This window comes from Dysidea avara, chromosome 1 (genome assembly GCF_963678975.1).
Source record: "Dysidea avara chromosome 1, odDysAvar1.4, whole genome shotgun sequence".
NCBI lineage: Eukaryota > Metazoa > Porifera > Demospongiae > Dictyoceratida > Dysideidae > Dysidea > Dysidea avara.
The window spans coordinates 33,658,666-33,683,301 of NC_089272.1; the positions used below are offsets into that span (position 1 = coordinate 33,658,666).

The 24,636-nt window shown below is 37.5% G+C and overlaps 4 protein-coding genes across 10 annotated transcripts in view; 2 read left to right on the forward strand and 2 right to left on the reverse strand.

Annotated features, from left to right (window-relative positions):
- Positions 1–1,246: 1,246 nt before the first annotated feature.
- Positions 1,247–5,435, reverse strand: LOC136262629 (uncharacterized). 2 transcript variants are annotated; one of them, XM_066057008.1, is made up of 6 exons: positions 5,292–5,435; positions 3,391–3,693; positions 2,686–2,964; positions 2,246–2,349; positions 1,623–1,990; positions 1,247–1,529 (listed from the first exon to the last, which is right to left on the reverse strand). In XM_066057008.1, exons 1-6 carry the CDS (start codon positions 5,356–5,358, stop codon positions 1,364–1,366), a joined length of 1,287 nt encoding a protein of 428 aa, XP_065913080.1. In that variant the 5' UTR covers positions 5,359–5,435; the 3' UTR covers positions 1,247–1,363. The 2 variants fall into 2 exon arrangements, with proteins under 2 accessions (XP_065913080.1, XP_065913081.1); XM_066057009.1 differs by having other exon boundaries at positions 1,248–1,529; positions 2,246–2,337.
- The window catches only part of LOC136262615 (uncharacterized), a 33,794-nt gene continuing 14,362 nt past the window's right edge, over positions 5,205–24,636 (forward strand). The window contains exons 1-8 of the mRNA XM_066057007.1: positions 5,205–5,945; positions 16,526–16,825; positions 16,964–17,032; positions 17,724–17,807; positions 18,164–18,202; positions 18,581–18,694; positions 19,677–19,721; positions 21,955–21,993. Of these exons, the coding sequence (XP_065913079.1) occupies positions 5,597–5,945; positions 16,526–16,825; positions 16,964–17,032; positions 17,724–17,807; positions 18,164–18,202; positions 18,581–18,694; positions 19,677–19,721; positions 21,955–21,993 (1,039 nt within the window). The 5' untranslated portion in view covers positions 5,205–5,596. The remainder of the gene's footprint in view (positions 5,946–16,525; positions 16,826–16,963; positions 17,033–17,723; positions 17,808–18,163; positions 18,203–18,580; positions 18,695–19,676; positions 19,722–21,954; positions 21,994–24,636) is intronic.
- On the forward strand, positions 11,117–14,292 carry LOC136262592 (uncharacterized). Of its 6 annotated transcripts, none has more exons than XR_010704245.1 (7): positions 11,117–11,421; positions 11,473–11,697; positions 11,755–11,921; positions 12,624–13,538; positions 13,593–13,678; positions 13,732–13,828; positions 14,032–14,292. XR_010704245.1 is itself a non-coding variant. In XM_066056997.1 (3 exons), exons 1-3 carry the CDS (start codon positions 11,156–11,158, stop codon positions 11,915–11,917), a joined length of 654 nt encoding a protein of 217 aa, XP_065913069.1. In that variant the 5' UTR covers positions 11,120–11,155; the 3' UTR covers positions 11,918–11,982. The 6 variants fall into 6 exon arrangements, 1 of the variants encoding a protein (XP_065913069.1); XR_010704242.1 differs by having other exon boundaries at positions 12,624–13,102; positions 13,161–13,678; XR_010704243.1 differs by having other exon boundaries at positions 12,624–12,753; positions 13,161–13,678.
- Positions 11,958–14,960, reverse strand: LOC136241826 (uncharacterized; the record flags this gene model as incomplete). Its single annotated transcript, XM_066033160.1, is given in 9 exon segments — positions 11,958–12,124; positions 12,176–12,324; positions 12,372–12,560; positions 12,592–12,829; positions 12,882–13,068; positions 13,122–13,662; positions 13,720–13,897; positions 13,963–14,212; positions 14,335–14,960. Coding segments are annotated over 9 exon segments (2,454 nt in total). The 3' UTR covers positions 11,958–11,969.

The following is a 24,636-nucleotide window of genomic DNA, read 5'->3' on the forward strand; positions in this document are numbered from 1 at the left end:
ACATGTCTCTAGAAACTCACTTGAACAATGCAGACTTGGGTGGGATGGCTATGGTGCAACTGTGCAGTGTATTGATGAGGCTGTCCATTCATGGTCAAAGTTGGTTTCAATGGTAAATAAATGTGTAGATCAAAAATTTGGTAGCACATGTTTGTAATACACTTAAGATTATTATATATAATTAAGGAGTAAATTAGCACTGCAAGCAATTTGTATGTAGTATGCATACTCATCAAGTATACTGACTTGTACACAATGTGATATACAGTTAATGTAGCTAGGTATGTTGTTGTTCTGATATTGAAAGTTTGGTATCAAAACTTGAAAGTAGTTTGTATGCATATTTCCTGCATAGTTAGGTAATTAAAGTCACATGTTGAATAGGGAAACATTTATACATCAAAATTATGAAAGACTTTCTATTTTGATGCCAGATCACATTGGTTTTCAAATAACAGTTAATGTGTACCTATAGTAGGTGAACAGTAAAACAAATATACAGCTAGATTGCCAAAACTTAATTGCATGTTTACTGGTCCTACTATGCAGTACAACTACATAATAACTGGATTGAAAATTGTGTATAATCATGATCATCAGTTGATGTGCATTGGCTTATTAACATCATCCCACCAAGCACACAAATAATTTTTTTTTGACTTTTACATTGTAGCTATGAAACTTTAAAAAGTTGTGGAATGCTGCTATTATGTGTATACATAAGCAATTAACAGTACACCATAATGTGCACATTATTGTATACAGTTCATAAAGTATACTTGCTTGTTTTATTGTAAGGAATAATTATGATGCCTGTTACACATCTACAAGTTTAAAGTAATGTAAACATTGAAACTTGATACTGATATGCTAACTGTGCACCTCTTTGTGTGTACAGTAGGTGAATTTAAGGATCTTGATAATCAAAACTATGAAAATGCATTTAGCCAATTTGTAAATGAGAGGGCTTAAATGCATTCTTCATGTGTATGTTACTGTTCTTCATGTTGTTGTTTCCATCCATCGATCTAAGCCAGCCACTATCAATCATTAAAGTCAATATCTACAAGTACAAGTATCTACATCAACACTTCACACTTCATTTTTCAGCTGACAATCCTTGTATGTATCATTTTTGTTGCAAATGTAGTAATTGTTATAACGTAGGTTTATCTAGCGATTTCTCGGTACTTTAGTTTTGTAATTAAGTAAATTAAGTTTTAACTTTTTCAGGCTGCCAACACGGGTTGTTGGTTGACCCTCAATACGTTTACTGTATTGTAAAGTATTAATAATGATAATAATAATAATAATAAACATCTCCATTTGATTCCAGGTTAATAATGATATTATTGCTGTTAGGTTACAGATCAACATCGGTGATGGAGACTGGATGATACTTATGGTGTACTGGTCTGTGACCATTAGGTACGGTGTCATATGATGCATCAGTAGCTTTACTGCTATCTTTTAGAATAGTGTCGCATTTGTATGAAAATATAGTTGAATGTTTTCTCTTTCTTTGGTGCCTACAGGAATACAAACACCTAATAATGATAATATTGTATTGATGGATTATGCATGCATATGGCTTATGTTGCTACCCAGTACAGTATACTTACCTCATATAAAAGGCCAGTATGCTAAAAATTGTTAGTATGGCTGCAAACACAATGACTATTGTAACTATAACTATCAAGAGTAGTAGAGGAAATGAAACCCTTTCTTGATCATTGTTATCTGAAGTACTGAGAGTACAGTTCTGATTGCATACTTTTAGTATACCAATCCCAATATCAAGTCCTTGTCTAAGGCTGTTTATATCATTGAGAAGTTCTTGCAGTGTGTTGTTAGCTGAAAGTCCAACAAAGTGAAGCTCAAATATTATCATAAGAGGATTATTTTTCGAATCAGATTCTGTAACAACCACTGTGACATTACTGTCATACTTGCTGAGCACAAAAATTTCTAGAATTTCTGATAGATTGTGCTAAATAAGTAGAATGTGAATGGGTAAGTTCATTAAGACACTCAATGGAAATTACATAACAGTAAGATGCTCCATGGCATTTACATACCATATATGCTGAACAATTCACATACTACTAACAGCATAACATATATTGCACAACAATTGCATAATATAATTATGCATGTACAGTACACTGTATACTGAATGCTGTGCTGTTTGTATGCATGTACTATGTGTAGCAGTATATGTGCACCTTGCATGCGAGCAATGTACCTTGAATATAAGAAAATGAGGCCCATTGAGCATTAGTAATAACTGTACAGCAGTACTTCTTTCAGGATTATTATCACCAGTAGTGATATTTGCTGAAAACAGAGCTGGATAATTTATTAATGGAAACATACATTATCAATATGCTGTATGTTCTGCACATGCATATACATTTCAAAACAACATTTGCTCATGTACAAAAGTCAGCTATGATTGTACAGTATATGTAAAAATGTACATGACTTTAATATTTGCAAGATTAATACCATGAATTTGCTCTACCATATCAGTTTGTGGTTATGGTCACTAAAAGGGGTAATTTATTATAATCATGGTTATCATTTGTGGAAAATTGATCTGTGGGTATACATGTAAATGTACACTGTATTTTAATATAGTCATTCAGGGAATTCATTGCAGTTTTGTGTTATATATGTACTCACCGTCCACTATAGTTAGCTCAACTAAATCACTGCGATATGATCGAACATTAGAAGCTGAACAAGTGTATTTTCCTGCATCTTTTTTTGATAGATTACTCAACTTGATAGCAATGAAAGAATTGTCAACTATTATGATATCTCCTCTTGGGTGAATGCCATTTCTCTTCCACTCAAACTCTGGTGTAGGTACCCCATTATTAATAATATTACACTTTAGCATTACTTCTGAGCCAACAGTAGCAGTGTAGTTTGAGTCATTAGCTCTTATAATGGGTGGTTCTACAGATTCAGAATGTGTACACATTAATGCAGTTATATACATCTGCATGTATAGCTACCCTTATATGAAGTCATATGTACTGTACATTGCATCAACATTTGAAAAAAGTAGTTGTAGAAAGCTTTCAAACTAAGTAAAGCTTACCAGTTACTATATAAGGACTTGTACATATGCATAAAGGTAAGGGCCAGCTCAAATAAATGTCAAAGAATATTATAACACAATGAAGTTAATATGTATGTCAGGTGCTATAGCTATAGTTTTATTGAACCATGTCCTTCATTACAAAGCTACACACAATTACAGTATAACTATACGTATTGTATAGCTATTATTACGTACGTATAATAGCCACTTGCTTGTATAACAAACTTAAGATGAATTTTAGGATTTTTAACACTTGTCCGGCTAGCTGTATAGCTTACTCGATATTATCACTGTAGTCATTGTTATGCTGCACAGTCCATTTGGTGTACAACAAAAATACTCTCCTTGATCTTCAGGCAATAGTGGATCAAAATTAAGTGTATGTTCCATGGAATACACCGACCCAGTGCTACCAACAGTGATATTAGTGCCATTCTCAAAACGTCGATACCACACTGCATTGGTGATATAAGAATGGAATAGTTGTCCATCGTCACTTCTATTTTGGCATCGTACTGTGCCCTTGCTTCTTTCTAGTATGTATAGTTGGCGTGGTAAGGGTACTGTAATCCCAGAACATCCTACAAATGAAAGAGTTGTTTAAAGTATTTAGCTCATAGCTATGTTATATAGATCTAGCTATAGGTAGCTATGAAATCTAGCGAAAATAAAGTGGGGTATAGCTAACAATATTATAGCTGCACTCGCAACCCCAGGCAACAAATCAAAAGCATTGCAACTCGTATTGAAAGATGTTTGATGCAGAAGGTGATCATTTTTGAGTGGGAATTGCATGCTGATCAAATGGCTAATTGTTAATTTTAACCTAAGTTGACCATTTACGAACCCGTTGCAGCAATGCAGGCTCATATTTGTAAATATGTAGCTGGGCCTGCAAAAACAGGGCATGTGGGCACCCAATTTTTGCCTACTTTTTCAAACTTCCTTGACTCATAACTTTTTACACTTATGTGCTATGGCAATGACATTTTAAACACATTATAAGCATTTACTTGGTTTTATGCTGCAAGTTACAGAATGCAAATAATATTATTCTGTTCCAGTACTAAGATATGGCCTGTAGTATGACGGGGTGTAGTTTGTGTCCACTTACGTTACCAAGTGTCACTGTCAATGCACCAACTCTAGCTACAACAATTCTCTACATTTGTACACCAGTGATCTAATTACTTATACTTAATTAATTTACTTACTTAATTACTTACTTACATTCTAATTTAATTTGTAACTAATCATTGTACTATGCTCATGCATATGAGTCTTACAATTATAATAATTCTCTGTTTTCGCAGGCCGGGTCACATATAGCTATATTTACTTCCTTGTGATTCCTAATCTTGATTATCTCAGTCGTTAACGAGCATGTAAGCGCACGTAGCTATGTAGTTGTGAAAATTTCCCTTCCCCCAAGTAACTCTAACATACGACATCACAATTTCACCTATCAACTACCCTATTCTAGAATAAACAACCATCTGTATTTATTTTTCCCATCAATAATTCGACTTTGGAACAGCTTAGATCATGAATTAGTTAATAAATCTTCTTTACAACAATTTAAGACTACGTTACATAATTATGCACTGTAATTGTATTTTTAAGTAATCACACACCACACTTTTGTATTTTTGCTCTCAGCATGTACTTGCACCATTATAATTTGTGTTGTGTGCACACACTCTTTAGAGGTTTTGCACACTATTTAATAATAATAATAATAATAATCATAATAAGATTATTGCGCATGCATTGCATTATAATCCATGCGATTTATGCAATACGCATTACGAACACGCAATAGCCTACGTAGCTACACGTGTTACAAGCACTAACAGTTTTAAAAAAATATCAACAGCCTTGTTTTTTTGTAAGATAAGACATTATAATAATAGGAATAATCAATTAGTCAACGCAAAGCTGCAGGCATACTGCAAGGAAGGCATATTTTTTTACTGGTTACCTCGAATACATGATCGCACTGCGAAGCATCGCAAATGACCTCAACCAACCCATAACCACTTCCTCACTTTTAATATTGAGCTGCTCTGCACGTCTCTTATAAAAATAGTGGCTTCACGAGTATATATGCGCAATGTTCAAACGGACAGAAAATTCATACAGTAGCTGTGCACGCCGTGACGATTACGATTGTTCTTACTTGTGCCTGTCGATAGTGCCTGCAGCATGACAATCAGCACCGCTGGTGTTAATATAAAATTTGTCATTATGTCACTGGAGATGAGTAACTAGCTACGTACTTAGCTAGGACGTGTACTTAGCTACTAATGAACTAATAGCATAAGTACTTACAGTAGCTATATATATAGAATAAACCGTTCTCACGTGAATAGTTTTACTGAGAGCCACGCCTATTTTGACAAGCATTGAAGTAAGCGTAATTTAACGTTGCCGCTTCAACTTTGTCTCAAGATAAGTGGAGGATTTAGGTGCTTCATCGACCACATGGCGAAGATGATTAACAAAGATTCTAAATCCTTATTTACAAGAACTTATGTGGCTTTCCTTTCGCTGATATCACTATTTTCGTTAAGCATCCCTAACCCAGCAGCTGCGCAATGCAACGATACGCATATTCATTCGATTGAAAGAAATGGGATGCCTGAAGAAATATCTTGTTGTATGTTCGGCCGTCGAGACGCATGCGTCTGGGTCAGCGCTAACCCTAGCGCCAGTGTCAGCCAGCGTGTGGAGCCAAGCGGTGTTGTAATCAGTTTACAATCGCCTGGACAATATTACTGCCTAAACACAAACAATGGTGTCAGACAGGATGATATTTTGGCTCTATATGAAGGTACGCAGCTAGCTGTATTTCTGTGTGTGTGGTCTGTATCTTTATATGATGTAATTATACTAAAATAATCGGATATAGGGAATCTTTTATTACAGACCACATGTAATGTTTGTGTGTTGTTTTTGTATGTGTTTTTTCTTCTCTCTTTTGCTTTGTTTGTATTTATGCTTTACCAGGGCCCTTGTTGTTTCAACTTGATACCCCTGAGTCTGGGTCTCATTTTTTCTTGTATGTTGTCACAATTTTCATGACTTTATCATCATCACATCATTTGTTTAACCTTTATCATGTATCATGTCGTAAGGTCACTGTACTGTTAAAACTAAAGTGCTATGGTAGTACCTAGAGGTGCTATTTTTTTGTCTAGAGCAATCAAAATTAGCACTTCTAGGTGCTACCATAGACCATCAGTTTTAACACACATAGCTAGTAGGGTCAACTTCAGAACAACGTGAATGCACCACTCGCCTATAATTATTAAACCTATTATTGATTATACAAATTTCATGTTCTACAGTACATGTATAACAAACTATAATAATATTATGCATAGATGTATACTGTAATGTTATGTCAACAATACTACTTGCTTTCTGTCACTGACTAATTTATGCCTAGGTGTAATATAATGTGACCGGATTTGCAAAAAGGGGTCTTCCACACACATCAAATTTACCAACTTTGACAACTCATAACTTCAAACTGCAAAAGGCTATTGACTTGAAAGTTTGTCTGTAGAGTATACCAACATAGCTTAGTTGGTGGAGACATTTTCAGGGTAATATGTTTATTAAACACTGAGTTATGATCTTCCAAGTGCATAGAATTGGATGCGTGTGGAAGACCCCTTTTCGCAAATCCGGTCACATATATAGTACTTTTTGGGATGTGTGTGTGTGTGTGTGTGTGTGTGTGTGTGTGTGTGTGTGTGTGTGTGTGTGTGTGTGTGTGTGTGTGTGTGTGTGTGTGTGTGTGTGTGTGTGTGTGTGTGTGTGTGTGTGTGTGTGTGTGTGTGTGTGTGTGTGTGTGTGTGTGTGTGTGTGTGTGTGTGTGTGTGTGTGTGTGTGTGTGTGTGTGTGGACCTGGTTTCTAGGCATGGAAACAGCCCACCCAGCTGTAACATTGATGTGTATACGTGGTGTTTACTGGGGACTACTGTTTGGTTCATTTTGGAACATCAGGTCCCATAACCTCTCTCCGTGAGAAGTGGACTAATCCTGCTGTGTGTTGCATATTAGCCCTACCCCAGAAGGATTTGTCTGCACAAAAGCTCAAAGTACCTGAGCATCCCAGTACTGGTTCACTTGGCAGCAATAGCTGTGTTTCGCATGTATGGCTGCCGTAGGCTTTGCTTTGTGTTGTATAGTATGTGTGTGTGTGTGCGTGTGTGTGCGTGTGTGTGCACGTGCATGCATGCATGCGTGCGTGTGTGTGCACGTGCATGCATGCGTGCGTGCGTGTGTGTGTGTGTGTTAGTGTACAGAAGTCATAGAGCCAAGTGTCTATAGCATTGACCTGGTATTTGAAAGGTTCAGGTTTGATGCTAGGTCATGCCTGTTTCCTTGAGCAAAAAAATTTACTTATATTACTCCAGCCTACCCAGCTATACCATATTATCTATAACAAAGGGATGTTACTCCACATTTCCACCCATCATACAGTACTACCTCAATTAATTGTACAAAAACTGCTTCTACAATTAATCAAGTCACTAGGGAGATTACTATAAATCTGGAAAGATTTGGCATAAATTTTTTTTGTCTATTACAATTTTGATGCAACATATTATCGTCACTAGCAAAATGGACAAAAAATTTTGATGGGATAGCTATACATTAATCTTTGTATGCGCAAATTATTTGTGCAGTTTAAAATAATTCGCTGTTTTAATACTAATCAATACAGTCAATGACAAAAGATTTTTGATGACGAATTTTTCCTGATATATGGTATGAATGATTTAGTTAGCACAAGAAAGCTATTATGTGTTAGCTACCTGTGAATCCACACCTAGCATGTGATTGCATGATGGTGCAGAAAGATAAATGGGGCACAAAGGAAGACTAAGGAAAATACATAATACATCCAGCCATTGTAGCAGGTGAAAGTGGTAAACCTTGCTCCCAAACAATTTCAAAAATGAAGGAAACCAAGCCCATAGCATTAATCATAGTTTACAATTATGCCTGTCTGAATATATCATTCTGTTGGTTAGCTGTTTTGTCAGTCAGTTATAGTTGTTCTCCTGATATATATATGTGTACCACTTTCACACTTCAGATCAAAGGAAAGCCAGTGCATATATATCACATATCGCACTGACTCAGAATGTTAACGAGATATACACACCGCTACCAGTGCGTATTATATAGTTATACAACGGCCACGAGTGCTCTGCCTGATATACGCACGAGCCTGAGGGCCATTAGGCCCGAAGGCAAGTGCGTTTATACAGGCAGAGCACAAGTGCACGTTGTATAACTGTTATGTGCCACTCACCTAATAGGTGGGGAGAGTCTCACAAGACAGCTGTAACACTTATAAAGGCCAGGTTTCTAACATCGATTGTGGGTAACCAAGCCGGACGTTGCGATGACGTCCCCCCTGCAGTACTGCAGCCACCTGAGATATTGAAAGCTAGTACGCTATGGGTTATATCACTAACCTGCATTCGCTGTTCGACTCTCATTATGTAGTGCTCAACATGCCAGCGTGATCACTCAATCGCCATATAGACTAAGCGCCAGACTAATCGCCATAGTGATTCCCTCGAGCAAAAAAAAGTAGCTAAATAGACGTTTTAAGTAAACAAAACCCAACTACTAAACGATACTAGTCTAATTCTTACTATTCACACTGGATAAACTCAAATCTGGTGGCATGACAAAACTGGTTACCACAATCGAACGTAAAGGTTAGCATTATTTAGAATATATTTGTTTTATTGAGTCATTGTCGAAGTGGACTACAGTTTAATCTGGGCTAAGATGGCACCAGACTAGTAAGGTGTATAAGTACGTTTATATATATGTAGACTAGAGTTGTGGCCACCCGCGTTGGCTTTTTCGATCGTCATTGGCTGCTTGTAAACATTATACGTATTGGTGACGTTATGGCCCACAATCGACCTTTACATGTCAGGCTATAAAAGAATTCGAGTCATCTGTGTAGTGTCTTTCCACCTATTAGGTGAGGTGTCGTAGTGGTCTTCGCCACCGGCACTTGTGCTATGCTGCACAAAACCGCAGCCAGTGCAATATCTGTATATTGCACTGCGGTCGGTGTATTATAACTTATAATGCACTCGTTGTGGTCTACAAAACCGCAACCAGTGCGTTATAAGTTATAATGCACTCGCTGTGGTCTGCAGCAGTGCAATATACAAATTATGGCACTGGCGGTGCCTTTGAACTGCCCACGCAGAGTGGTACATTTAATAGCTATACCATGGCTGCGAGGGATTTTACTGATATATACACCCTAATGCGACCCAAGGGCTGCGGGTGTATATGTCAGCAAAATCCCAAGCAGCTGTGGTATAAGTGATATATATCACTTGGGGCACACTCACCTAATAGGTGAAAGAACTAACAAGAACTCATCCCGTTTGTTTTATACAGTAACATCTGAAAATCGATCGTGGTTTTAAAAGCATGGGCTAATAGCCATCAAAACGTTGTCCATACATTAAAAAGTCAGTAATAAGCTACTATGCTTCAACATGCTATGTTAGAAAACTTGCGATTGTGGGATTGAGTTTATATTGTTATCATTTTTGTACTAATTTAAGCCAACTAACTTCGCTATTGGGACAGTAAGTAAGTTATTATATTAAGTTGAGTACTTAGGACTGTAAGTTACTAACCTATTTCAGTGTAGCAGTAGTAGTTTTTCTGTTCTGCGGTCTGTTCAAAGGCTGATACGCGGTGAGTAGAAATACGCATCCACGATTGCCCAAACAATTATTTTGTGCCTTCATTATCCTTTACTAACAACCAACTAGTCCATCTTAGAGAATATACTCAGTTTAGCAACCACTACAAAATTGAGTCCCACAATGCAAAACTCTATGTTGCTCAATATAATGAGTCAAAGTGTATCATTTCTTTGAACTGGCTGGGCATCAAAGTCATTGGCAAACAGCTTTCCCATGATATTGCCCTGGAAATATGTGAGTTAAACACCAAGCGGCACCTTTGAACGCCCATGCTAAAGTGGTATATATCTCGTTAAGGTAGTACGTATATCTTGTTACACACTGCCTTAATGAGATATACACACTGCCACCAGTGCGTATATCTGGTTAACTTGAGACATTGCACACCTAATAGGAGTGCACACTATATCCAGAAATCATCAGATTTCTTTGATGTTATATTGTTATCCTCTTCTCTTATATAGGGAATCAAGTAAGCTGTGATTGTGGGATTGAATTCTGCCAAACAACCTGTGATTGTGGTATTCAATTTTAATACATCAACAGTAGTTTGTTTTTTTACTTTTGTAAATGTAGTCACAATTAACATTAGTCTCTTAAAATTACTATATTAGCAATAATAAAATCAAACTACAGTACTGTTTGATGTATTAAAATTGAATTCCACGATCACAGTTTGTTTGGCAAAATTCAATCCCACAATCACAGCTTACTTGGTTCCCTAAATAAGAGAAGGGTATAGCAACTAAAGATTTTGCCTGAGTCTACATGCTAAAGTAGAACATATTAGTTATACCACGGGCACTCGTGCTTTGCCTGTATATGCGCACTCGGGCCTGTGTCCCTTGTGCCAGGCCCGAGTGTGTATATACAGGCAAAGCATGAATTCCCATGGTATAACTAATACAGTATGTTCTACTTTAGCATGTAGACCCACCTAAGTGGCAAAATCTTCAGTTGCTATACCCTTCTCTTATATAGGGAACCAAGTAAGCTGTGATTGTGGGATTGAATTTTGCCAAACAGACTTTGATTGTGGGATTCAATTTTAAAGGTCAACTGAAATGGAAAAATTTTTTTTGCTAAATATGTTTGTTTACTCATGCAATGCACAGAACAACAATTTTTATAATTCAATTATTTGTAATTATCGAGTTATAAAGCTTTAAAAGCAGCGAAACGTCATATCCGGGAAAATCAACCGCAACCTTATGACGTCAACTCGAGCCACCGCGTAAAAGTTGTACAACAGTTACACTGTCATATTTTGACAATGGCAGGTGAAGTGTTAACCTCGAGTTCTCTCTCCGAGTCTGATGGCGATTCGATACTGTCAGGCTCTGTGTGTTATTCGACAGATCTCAGTGAAGACAGCGAAGCGATATCAGAGCCAGAGGAGGTGGACGAACCCGCTCGTGACGAAGTTCTACCATATCTGTTCGAACCAGGGAGACGTTCCGGGACCTACAGCGAATCTGAAGATGAAACGACTGTAGTAGCAGGTGACTCAGGCGAAGAGCGAATTGGAAACACGAACTGGTAAGTGAATGGGGACTATTTAATGCTCAGTCAGTCAAGTTATTTGTTCAGGTGCACGTGCTATCACTGCCAGCCAATGCCAACAGCTAGGGAATCTGTTTGCTGTCAAGAAATTGACGAAATCAAAGATCTGTTGGTTGGTGATCCTGTTCCTGTTTGTATCACACAGCACATGGACTTTGCCAATGCTTGCCTGTGTAGAGTTGTGTTGTTGATAGCCTCTCATGGCCACCGACACCATTATGGAACTAGTGATATCCCTGCTGAGGAGAACAGGTGATTTTTCCATTTTTCCATGAAGTCTTATAATTATAAATAATTATTTCTTCGTAGAAAGTTTAGGTTTCTGGCATACAGACAACTGGCGTGGTGGGGTTGGGGCTACTTGGGCCGACACAGACGTGTGGTACTCCCTTCTTGTGCAGTATCACGAATAAGGAGTGAATTTCCTTCTGATGATTACACAGGTCATCAATTTCCACCACCAACACCATAGTAATGTATGTACATATGCATGTCTATAAATTACATTAATATCAAGTCACTCTTTATTTTTTATAACGTGAAAATAATGGAATGTGGTCCTTATCTGGGTGTATGTATGCACTTGCTAATGATGGTTTATGAGGGGGTAGTGTGGGCTTATCCTCATCATCCTTCATGCAGTACTGTATGGTCTTTTCAGTTAGTTCAGCAACGTAATCTATAGAATGCATTACATTAATCAAACAATAAACGAATACACACAACTAACTGTAGGTTTTAGGAACAGGAATTGGCTTTGGTGTAAATTCTCCTTGTTTAGGTTTAGGAAAACAGATGCGCTTTCGTTCTGCTCCAGCTGCAGTTGTAGCTTGTTCTCTCCCAAAATTCTCATTGAAGTGTAGTGCTGCTATCAGTAATCTAGTTTGAAGTGTATGCACAATGGAGCTCAATTGCACATCAGTCACCTTGCATGCATTCCATGGTCTGAAAATGCCAATAGCTTAGGGGCAAAGTGATTGATCACACTGTGGTAAGCCTCTAAGCTACTGGTTTGGTATAATGGTGATAGCTTCTTCATGTCCTGCAACAATCTGGTGTTGGCCACCACAGTGTCAAGTTTCTCACTTGCCTTACTCCCTGCACAACAACTGTCCACATGTTAAATAAAAGTAGAGTTATGCTGACCTGGTATAAACCATTTCTTTCGTCTCTTCTAGGCTATCTAGAGGGTCATGGTAACAATCTTCATGTGTGTTGCAAACATGGTACATCAAGGACTTCCACCGCTTCACTATCTCATCACCATCACCATCTGGAGCAGAGGCAGCACACCAATACAAATGATTGGTAATGCTCTTGATCCACTCTCCAATGAGGTCACACTGCTTGGTCTTTGCTAAGGGTGCTAATTTCTTTTTAATTCCTGTTAACCAATGATATTAATTATTATTATGCAGCTGTATATATATATACACCTTTGGATATGTGCCACACATCATAACGATGTTCAATATCTGGCTTTTCCTCAGCCATGTACTTGGCAATTTGCTTGTGACGGTCAGTTACTAGTGTTGTCACTTGCAATGAGTTGTCAGCCAAAAACTGAAGAGCATTTACCAATCCAAATTTCTCCATATGATTACTGGATTTCACTTCATTGCTCTGTAACTCAGAAATTTAATTGAAACATTAAAGTGTATGCTTGACAATTATACCTGTACAAGTTCAATATGTAAAACTTTGTTTGTATCCAGGTCAATAACACCATATGATCCATATTTTGCTGAATGACCTGGACTGTCAGCTCTTCCATCTCCACCAACTGTAAGAGGGCAGTCTTTCTTTGCGATGGCTGAAAGTATCTGATGTTGGTGGTGGTTCCATACAGATATAACAGCCGGTTGGAGATACTGTGATTGGTGGAGGTGAAATGTTCTATCTGTGGTGCATGCTACACGTAAGCACCCCAAAAAGTGGAAAATCTTTCCAGGAGTGGAACCACTAAATAAAATTGCTGCAGACAACAGTATGTTTGCTGCTGGAGTGTCTCTGATAAATGGCTGGCTGTTCCATACCCATGTGTATCCACAGTGATGGCAGCTTTGTCTGATGCTGATAAAAGTACCCTTCAGGTTGGCAACCTCACCATCACATAGTTGGTGGCATGATCTGCAAGCTGTGAATAGGCTTAACAGATGGGACCTATACACAAGGAACTTGACTTCATCCTGAGGTGGTAGCTCTTGTGTGTCATCTCTACGATATCACAAAGGTATATTATTCAATTTTTGTGTTGCTATTATATGTGTTTACTCTGTGGTGTAGTCTTCTTGGTTTGACAAAAATGATGTGTCCAGATCTGTTTCCTCTTCAGTGACAAAGGAATCGTCAAGTGATGTCACCTGTGGAAGCCTTTGCAGAGGTGGGGCATTTAACAAGTTGCATTGTGTGCCAATACTGATTTGTTGAGGACAAGTGTCAGTCTGTGTTGCTATCATAGAGGAACATGATGTTATTATATCATGCTATACTATTACACCTGTATCTATTTTATACCTTTATTCTTCCCTTTGACACGAACAGTCACAGATACGGACTTCTTCTTAGGGTTTTTCTCTTGTGTAGGTGGATCAGGCATTGTGGAAGAGTGAGACATAGGATCACGACACAAAGGGAAAGTTGAGGAGTGATGCATACTGTCAGTTGAAGTGTGACACAAAGGAAGTTGTACAGTGGAATTAGTGGTATCCATATGCTCAAGAGTTGATTCAGCACTTGTAGTTGCAGAGAGGAGTTCTTCTACCACCTGTATCACAACAATAATTTTAATACTGACATTATTTGTAATTGTACATGTAATAATATATAGCTAGCTAACTTGTATAATGATATACCTATTGCATGTGTACTACGTAGTTATGGGCTTACCGATCTTTGCTCTCTTCTTTCGGATAATGGACGACTATGTGAAGCACTGCTGCTGCTAGTGTGCAATTGGTCGATGCTTTTTGGAAAGACGGTAGGTACAGCATCTGGCTTTAGGCGTTTCTGGGCAGGAATTCCAAAGGTATCACGATACAGGGATCCTTCTGTCTCGAAGGAATCTTCAGTAAAATGCCTTGAGCACAAAAGGGAGCTTGTCGAGGGGCCATTCCAGTCTTTTCTGTATCGCTTCACAGCACTTGTCCACCGTCGTCGCATATTCTCGTCTGTAGGGAAGGAGTGCAAACTGTACCCCATCCCGCTAGTAGTTTTACAATCAGCAGCAACACAACGTCGAGGCATAGTTAAAGACTTGACAATTGTACGTGATAGTGATGATAAGCTCTCTTGTAGTCGTACTACTGCCTTCGTCATCACGTACACTTCCGCTCGAGGTGATGTATCGTGACGTTGCTTCCGCAATAATAACCACAAATCTTCGTCCACAATTTTGAGGTGTCGTAACTCGACAATTACACATAATTGAATTATAAAAATTGTTGTTCTGTGCATTGCATGAGTAAACAAACATATTTAGCAAAAAAAATTTTCCCATTTCAGTTGACCTTTAATACGTCAAACAGTATTTTGATAATATTTTTGTTAATATAGCAATTTTAAGAGACTAGTGTTAATTATGTTACTTTAATTGCTACATTTGAAAAGTAAAAAAAAACCCAACTATTGTTGATGTATTAATATTGAATACCACAATCACAGGTTGTTTGGCAGAATTCAATCCCACAATCATAGCTTGCTTGATTCCCTATATAAGAGAAGAGGAAAACAGTATAACATCAAAGATATAGTGTGCACTCCTATTAGGTGTGCAATGTCTCAAGTTTATGAGATATACGCACTGGTGGCAGTGTATATAGCTCATTAAGGCAGTGTGTAACGAGATATACGCACTTCCTTAATGAGATATACGCACTGGTAGCAGTGCGTATATTTCGTTAACATTTTAAGTCAGTGCAATATGTGATGTACTGTATATGCACAGGCTCTTTGATCTGAAGTGTGAAAGTGGTACATATATATATATATATATATATATATATATATATATAACATTTGCCACAAAGTGGTTCCCTATACTTAGATGAAGTTGTGAATTAGTCTTACTACCATGACTGCTTTCCTATAATACTGTACAGTGATGCCTTATTTACATATCTACTACATTAAAATATGTAGACATTTTAGAGCACTTTTACTTGAGCATACTGTACCATTCTTCTATAACAGTGGCATAAACTCATTCCTTCTCTTTGCATAATGTGCTTGTTACCTAGCTACTGTATACAATGACTGTGCATGTTTTTGTAGACTACTTTTCATGCATTCCCTCATTAGTTGTAAATTGAAAATATACTGAACATAAATCTGTGACTACTGCTACATACCATAGATTAATGCCATTATTCTTTAAGCATTATAACACCGCTCAGGCTTACACTTTCTGTATAATAAATTATCGTGGACTCCATATTGTACCTATACAACTATTATGCAGCGACCTGCATGCTATTTCACTACCCTGCATATAGAGACAAAGGGTAGCTATGTGTAGTTACTGTTTAGGGTTGCAAAGTAGATGCAGTAACAATAAATAAAAATGATAGCATTTACTTGGTATTGTTTGTAGTCATTGACTGAAACAAATTTGGCAACAATATTAATATAATGTGTATAATCATAATGTAATGGTTGGGTATTGAATGCAATAAGAGCACCTGTAGAATTTTTAAAATTGTTTGGCCAGACTACTTGAGGCATAGTGTATAGTAGTAGTAGTAGTTTTTCCCCTACTAGTAGAATCTATACAACCTTCTGTACAATCATTATAAATATTTATAAGTGTATATTATGTAATATGTGACCAGATCTGTGAAAAGGGGTCCTATAGCCTTTTCAATAACATATACTTGGCTACCCAGCAGTCCACATGTAAATATGGTACTACCCTGAAATTTGGTCACATTATGCCCCTAACATAGCACTATTGCGTGGTGTAATTTGAGGTGATAGGATAAAAACATGAGTAGTCAAAGTCTGGAATTTGAAAAAGCTATAAACCCCTTTTCGCAGATCCGCTCACAAATTATAATAATTATAGTATTTTACTAATTGACAGATAATGATGAGAACTGTGCATTGTGTATGTCAGCCAATGCATGCACTATGGAAACCGAGATCAGACTTAGCATTACAAGATTTTTCAGTCAAAATATATTGCATGCACCATGTGAACTGAAACAAAATGGACGCAACCTGATGTTCATACACTTGAACACATGTGTTAGAATGACAGATAGTGATTTTGACCCTACAGCAAATCACTCTGTTGTGTGTCCTATTTGTCGTAACTTCATACATCATATCACCTATGAAATTCCAGTGAACACATTTGTTGATCTTAACAGTTGTTCAGTAGGTATGTATATACAATGCATGCACACTATAATACTGTACTATACTATAATATGTACTCGTACTGTATGTACCCGTAGGATGATTTAACATAAAGAATACAGTACATTAAATTATTGGTGCTATTTTGTATTCTTTATAGATACAGAATTTTGTTCAGAAATAGCTTCTACAATAGTGAGTCCATCAGCCACTTCTTCACCATCAACAGGTATATTATTCATGATACACAATACAAAATGTGTGCATCATAAAATAATATGTACCATGCACTCAACACAAACACATTATTGGACATTGTGTTTGTGATAATAGTGTTTGTAAGTTAGCAGCCCTATATGATGATAAGGCTATTGTATCTTCACACATGGATGATGATTATAATGTGCAACACTGCAATAAATATGTGCACCTGATACATGCCCATGTGCACTGTGTAATAGGCATACATAAACAACACACGTTTCTCTAAGTAAAATGGCAGAGGGTACACAATATTGCAAGTGCATGGTATGATATTCTGAAGTCTGTTGATCAGCCGTCATGTTTCACTATCCATGGTTTCATCAAATTTCAACTGGATTGACCATCACCAGTGGTGTGGGATCATCAAGTATCCATTACATGTATGTCAAATGTTCACTATTACATACCAGACTTTAGTTCTCTGCATCAGACCACTGAGTGTTCATACTACATTTCTGTTTTACAGAAAAACAGCAAATTAAAAGCATACCTTTACACACAAGGATGCTTATACAATGTGGTATATACTCTCTATAATAAATGCACCCTTCACGAATATCACATACCTATATGCATACAATGCATGCATACAGTCTGTACTGTATCTACAATACATACATATACTAATGTGTATACTAATGTGTTTACATTTATAGCCAGTGTCAGTTCATTGCCAACAGACACGGATATTTCTACAGTAACTGTTACTTCCATGTTACAGTCATCACCAACATCATTAGGTAAATAATTAAATTAAGTAATTAATAATTTATAATAATATACTGTGCTATTGCATATAGCATGAAAGAATTATGGGCCACTACCAAACAATTATATACCATCGTTTTGTACATTACAGACACTTGTTAATAAGTAAACCAAGCAGAGTATAAGCAAGTGTTTACTTGAGCCCCAGCAATCTGTAATGTATCAAACCATGGTGAATCAGATGGTACAGTAGTTTACATTAAGCTGTTTACTTTGTGGCAGACAATTTTTTTGTGTTTACTAACCAACATTAAAGTGGTATAGCAGTACATAACTACAATCTATTGATATGCAGAGGTACCAAGTAACCACTATGATAATTCTTTAGGCTCTACTCCACTTCCATCTCAAGTTGCATCAATTCAAGGTAATTGTTTCAGTCATTTGCAACTGTTGAATATATTTCTGGGAACTGCAGTCATGTATTATATAGTCTGACTATTTTAAGCTCTTCCCAAGAATTAAAATTGCTATGTTGTAACCTTCTAAGAGTTACTATAGGCACCAATATTAAATTTGAGCTATATATTACTTCCCCACATTATCTTTGGAGTTAGGTGTAGTGTACTAAGACAGAAACAATATTTTAGGTGATTGGTGCATTTGAAAAACGATTTCATGCTAATAGAACAGTAAAGTACAGATCAAATTATTAAGCATTACTGACTACAGACCTTCTCAAATCCAGAGGGAAAAAGTAGCGTGTTTCCAAATTTAGCCACTTGATGCTTGATAACTATCACAGGTGGTAATAATACAACAGGACTTATTATTGGAGTAGGTTTTGGAGCAGTATTGGTAATGGGAATTATTCTTGTTGCTGTCATATGTTTGATCATTTGCTGCAAAAGTTACAGAGGTACGTACAGTGTATGTGTAGTGTGTACATGTATGTATGTGTGTGTGTGTGTGTGTGTGTGTGTACGTGCGTGTGTGTGTATGTATGTATGTATGTTTGTATGTATGTATGTATGTATGTATATATGTATTTGTGTGTATGTATGCGTGTATGTGTGTATGTATGTATGCATACATGCATGCATACACATTTATGTGGATAGAAGTTGGGTCTGGGTTAAGTCATTAAGATTATTTGGGCAATTTCTTTAAGATTATTTGGGCAATCTGGGGTCATATTTTGTCCAGGTCAAATTGGTATCATTTGCTTATTGGAAACTTTACACATACTGCTTTAATATCTGGAAGGTTAATTGTAGGTTATTGCACAAATCGAGGTATCCTGGCTATTTCAGAGACCTGAGGAAAGGCACAATAATCACCCAGGGCGAAGCCCAAAGTGATTATGTGCCATTCCGAAGGTCTCTAAAATAGCGAAGATACCGTGTATTTGGGCGATAACCAATTTAGACTATGGCTCGTATGGCTCTGGTCACTGTCAATAATGGCAGATTCCTGATCAAATTAGTGTTAAAACATCTCACTGGTAGGCTTCCTAGATGAATACAATCATCTCTATTATCCGGCGATGCCTTCTTCACACTCTAGTGATGATTTCTGATGGCTGTTGTGACTGGAACCAAACAAAACATGTGGCGCATGTGACAAATAATTTTGTCACGGGTATCTAACCAGTTTAGATACCTACCTGTGGGTATCTACTGGATTTTAAATACCACATTAACGACCAAACTTCAAAGCATACTATGCGTACCATAGTCTAATGAGGTGCTATACATAATTTCTTTTCTTAGGCACCTTGAGATATTATACATACAGTTACATATATAAAAGTATTGTAATTGTAGTTGACGTAATGCACTATTTACAGCTATTGTCATCCTGGGGGTATACTAACCTATTTCATTATTTTGCTACTGTAGGTGAACATGGATCTTATATATTAAACAGAAGTACACATAATCAAGGTAATTACATACAGCTGTACAGTATAATTGCACCTGTTAATTGATCTGTATATAAACAAATGTGCATGCAGTATGTGGCACAGAAAAAAATATTGGCGTTGTGCTACAACTGTAGTTAAACTGGTTTTTATCAAGACAAATAGTAGTGTGTCACATTATGTATACGTATGTATGCATGTATGTGTGTGTTTGTTATGTATGTATGTACATAAGTATGTATGTGTGTGTGTGTGTGTGTGTGTGTGTGTGTGTGTGTGTGTGTGTGTGTGTGTGTGTGTGTGTGTGTGTGTGTGTGTGTGTGTGTGTGTGTGTGTGTGTGTGTGTGTGTGTGTGTGTGTGTGTGTGTGAGTATGAGTGTGTATGTGTGTGTATGTAATAGTTGTATCATAGGCCCGAGTGATTTGTCTGATATGTACACCCAAGCTCAAGGGCCGTCAAGCCCAAGAGTGTGGGCGTATGTATACATAGCAGACAAATCATGAGGGAAAATGATACAACTGATACAGTATGTACCGTGCCAATAGCCTGTGGGTGATTAACACCCAAACCAATATGAGATCAACTACTGAATTTATTATATAGACCAACCAACTTGTGAAATTCAATTATGGGACAGCAACAGCTAACATTGTGACTACATTAATTTTGTTAACACGAACATGCAAGTCCTAAGGATATCACGCAAAAGTTCAACTAAGCGATGTTACAAGTATTTTAAAGCCGTTGCATCATTTTACAGACTGTTTACAACATTTACTAAACACCTGTAGGGGTAAGCTATGCTGTAGAGTGCTTATCTTGTTTTGCTCAAAAAGTGGGCATGGTCAGTATTTAAAAATGTGGTGAACCGCTTGTTCTCACCTTAAACCAACATTTCTCAACTCATACGATGGCAAGAGTGACAAATTGCTTCCATCTGAGTGCTATACTGTAGGATGTAAAATTGGATGCATGGTTTTCATCATGTGACCAATAATAAATCCCCACAATCGATTTTGGCTTAAGATTTTATGAAATTGGCGGTACAACTCCCACATGAAGGCCATGGTACATGTAAAATGTACCATAGTCAGCTATTGTTTAACTTAAATGTACCATGGCCAGCCAGAGTTTATAAGATATGCAAAAGAAAGAAATGGTGCCTTGCGTCCCAGTTATATCAATTATTATTATTATTATTATTAATTATTATTATTAACACTTTACAGTGACCAGCACTGAAGGTCTGACAGCAACATGTGCTGCAGCCTTAGGATTACCTAATCTAATTTCAAGGACTTAGACTTAATGACTGATAAGGTGTAACAGAAAAGAGGCCAAAGTAAGGGAAAAAAATCCCTCCAACCCCAGGATTCGAACTGCAGGTCACCCAATGTCTAGTTGGGGCCACACTCAGTCTTCCTCCAGGAGGGATTGATTTTTTTCTTTTAACCTAAAGTATTTTTTATTAATTATTATTAACACTTTACAGTGACCAGCACTGAAGTTCTGACAGCAACATGTGCTGCAGCCTTAGGATTACCTAACCTAAGGCTGCAGCACATGTTGCTGTAATAAATATACAGCACTATTATCGTGTGAAAAGTGAAATATCCATTATGCTTTGTTGTCGGCTATGTTCAACCTATTACACAGCAGTATGAATCAAGAACTGTTCTAAAAGCACCTCTGCAGTCAGAATAGCCACTATTAAAAATACGGGCAGTTCCCATTACAAAGGGAAGCCATCACGTGCTACTGCCAAATCAATACTTTTTGCTGTCAGCAAAGATGAATGGGACACAAAGGAGGACACTGGTAAATCCATAAAGAATGCATTGTACGTACTGCAGTATGCCGAAAGGCACCTCTCGGGCCAAAGCGACATCAAACATTGAAAAAATCAAGTCCGTAGCCTTAGCCGTTATCGAGTTATGCTCGTCCGAAGGTATCAGTCAGTTTAATACTTAGTCAGTCAGTCACTAGAAAATTCCATTAAATAATTTTAACATATTCTGTAGCAACTTGTTGAAAGCACTTCAGGTTGATCTGAAGGCTTGCTTGGGCTTAGTTTTGCCTAGCCAATACTACCTCATCATTGAAAGGGATAATTTAGGCTGGTTTTTGGGTGATGTTATTTTGTGGGCCACACCTACTCCTTTGTGGTCCCTGCTATACAGCACGTACATATACATATTGTGTATGAATGTCTGCATGTGTACTGTATTGAATCAATTTATCACTTTTACATTAGAAAATGGAGGAACGAATCAAGATGAAATGATGATGGCAGGTATTGAAAACAATCAATATAATTATGTGACTGGGCCTGGGAAAACTGGGCTTATCGCCCATGACAGCAGATTTTTGATTTTTCACCAAGAACATATATAAAGCAGCTACATACTGTAAATAAACGATCAAATTTCATTATGAACATCAGCTAGACTTCAGTGGTCTGCTTTTCCCAAGCACAGTGGTGATCCGTACAAGTGGTCTGGGGCCTTACTGGAGCTCTGGCCAGTCTGGCAGGGGATGGCTGTATGTGGCTGTACAGTGTCATGGTGTTGAATGAAGACCTGTGCTGTAAATGTCCTTTATTTTAGGTAGTTTTGACGCCTGAATGGCCTATAACTTAATTGGCATAATTCACCCTTATGCCTTTCTCTTCAAGATTTCTAAATAGCCTTTGACACTCCTCCACGCCCCTGCCTCCCACCCCTTTACAGTCAACCTCAGTTTAAAAACTATCTAAAATGGCAGAAGACAACTTTTCTGTTGACTACTTTAACAGTGGAAGATATGGAAAGCAAGGAATTGGTGTATATAAAATGTGTGAAAATTTGGTACACGTACGTAGCTTCAACCATTGGCAAGCTACAACACACTGAATGCTTAAAACTGGCACTTCTCGAAACTTTTAAATACATAGGCAACAAGACCCATTTCCTAGAATGGGTCACATATTGTACAAGCCTTCGACTCAAGGGGAGGGGAGGTGAGAAGCAATGCTCAAAATTTTGTCCAAAATACTTTTAGGAATTTACCAAAAATTTTGCAGGGCCAGCCTTGACATTCTGGAGACCCTAGGCAAAGTGAAAGTTAGAGGCCCCCCTAACAGTCAAGGTACTGCCCATTTGTAGGGCCTTCGCATACATTTATAAGCTTGTTATGCATTACAGCATGGACTGCACAGCTCTACGTAGCTACGCTAGCTATACATGTATGTATGGCTGCTGTTTTTGTAGCTTTGCTTCTATCCCATAAGTGTTTGTGTAACTATAATATACAGATATCTTTACAGCTCTATAGCATTGTATGGCAATCTTCCAGCTCTTCAGCTAGCTCATCTTGGGACCTTTGCGATCGAAGAACTAGTGCCTCACCCTCTCAATCATCTTTATCATGAACAATACTTCACTGCAACCATAGTGTTAATTTCCATCCAGTGTGGCTACTACAGAACCACGCAGTTGCACCAAATCAGAGACACGAAATGAAGGATGCGCCAAAGCAGCACAATCAAGGCGCAAAATGGTGAACAGCCAAACTACAACAAACCACGGCTAATATAGTGTACACCTTTTCCTAAGTAATGTACAATTCACATACATCGGTCACAATACGAACAGACACTACAAGAAATCCATGTCTCTCCTATGCTCCAAACCATCACAGCACTGTCCCTCCATTATTAGTTTTTAAATACTCACTGTCACATGAATCAGTTCTGCACGTGAGTAGAATAATAGAGAATATTCCTGCGTGCTATTGTTATGACGATGCAAGTGCTTGTTCTGTAATGGTATGAGTTGATAGAAGGCTATTCATAGCCTGGGAGTACAGTAGAACTGTCCACTAGTGTATGGCTGCATAAGGGAAATTGGCTGTATGAATAGCGTTATATTATAGATGTGCATGTAATTCGTAAGCCTGAGCAGGGGTGGATCTAGAAATTTTCAGAGGGGGTTTCTGGTTCTCTGGAATTGCAACTTCAGCCTGGCTGCAAGTTGAAGACCAAAAAAAATCGAAAAGATTGCTATGTGCTTTTGAACGCTGTGAAGGTGATTTCAAAGGTAAAAGTATGAAGTTGAAGTTTTTCTATAGAAAAAGCCATAATATAATACAGTATGTATAACTCTTTGTAATTTTTATCTCCCAGTCAAATTGTAGAGGCGTGCACTATTTCAGAGGGGGTTTCTGGAAACCCCAGAAACCCCCCTAAATCTGCCCCTGCCGAGGCCCTTTTTTGGTGTTCGGAGGTCCCCTCAGCCCCTCATCCCTAGGTAGGCTGCCTACCCTGCCTAAGGTTAAGGCCGGCTCTGCTATTATGCTCTTCAGTGTTCGCATTATGCTTTCGTTATGCTACTAGCATAGATGATATTATAAAGAGAACTTAGCGCCCTCTATAATCTATATACTCCTAGATTAGCATCATTTCTTAGGAACATTAACAGTGAATGCTCTATTAGTCTAAGAGCGGCTTCTATCAAACAGTTTGTATGTACTGAACTTCCACACTTCACAAGATAAATATACAATAATACTGTAAAGCATTAATACAATACAATACAATACTACAATATGAGGAATTATCATTCCATGCTCTTCAAAGCAGTAGCAAGTAAAATCCACTCCATAATGCACTGTACCATAATTTACTTTTTTTCATTGTAAAATAATTTTGGTATGCAAAACTGTACTAAAAAATTTTACACATTTTTTTACGGATGATCAAACTACTCTAATAGAGTAGTCATCATACAAAAATATTTTTACAGGAAAACTTTTATCACGTTTCTTATGCATGAAAACAAAGAGAAGTACGGTATCGACCTAGTCAATTATACTGGTAACTAGTGTGAATATAATTAAAACATGGGAATAGAGATCGCTGAAAAAAGTAAAGATACAAGAGTCAAACAAGCTAGCATGT

What these genes read in the sequence shown, in the direction of transcription:
- LOC136262592 (XM_066056997.1), top strand. Translation starts at nt 11,156, where the DNA reads ATGGCAGGTGAAGTGTTAACCTCGAGTTCTCTCTCCGAGTCTGATGGC. An exon ending in CGAATTGGAAACACGAACTG is followed by an intron (nt 11,422 to 11,472) that starts GTAAGTGAATGG and finishes TTATTTGTTCAG; the next exon opens with GTGCACGTGCTATCACTGCC. An exon ending in ATCCCTGCTGAGGAGAACAG is followed by an intron (nt 11,698 to 11,754) that starts GTGATTTTTCCA and finishes ATTTCTTCGTAG; the next exon opens with AAAGTTTAGGTTTCTGGCAT.
- LOC136262629 (XM_066057008.1), bottom strand. Translation starts at nt 5,358, where the DNA reads ATGACAAATTTTATATTAACACCAGCGGTGCTGATTGTCATGCTGCAG. An exon ending in GGCACTATCGACAGGCACAA is followed by an intron (nt 3,694 to 5,291) that starts GTAAGAACAATC and finishes TTTCATTTGTAG; the next exon opens with GATGTTCTGGGATTACAGTA. An exon ending in CTCATTTTCTTATATTCAAG is followed by an intron (nt 1,991 to 2,245) that starts GTACATTGCTCG and finishes CTACTTATTTAG; the next exon opens with CACAATCTATCAGAAATTCT.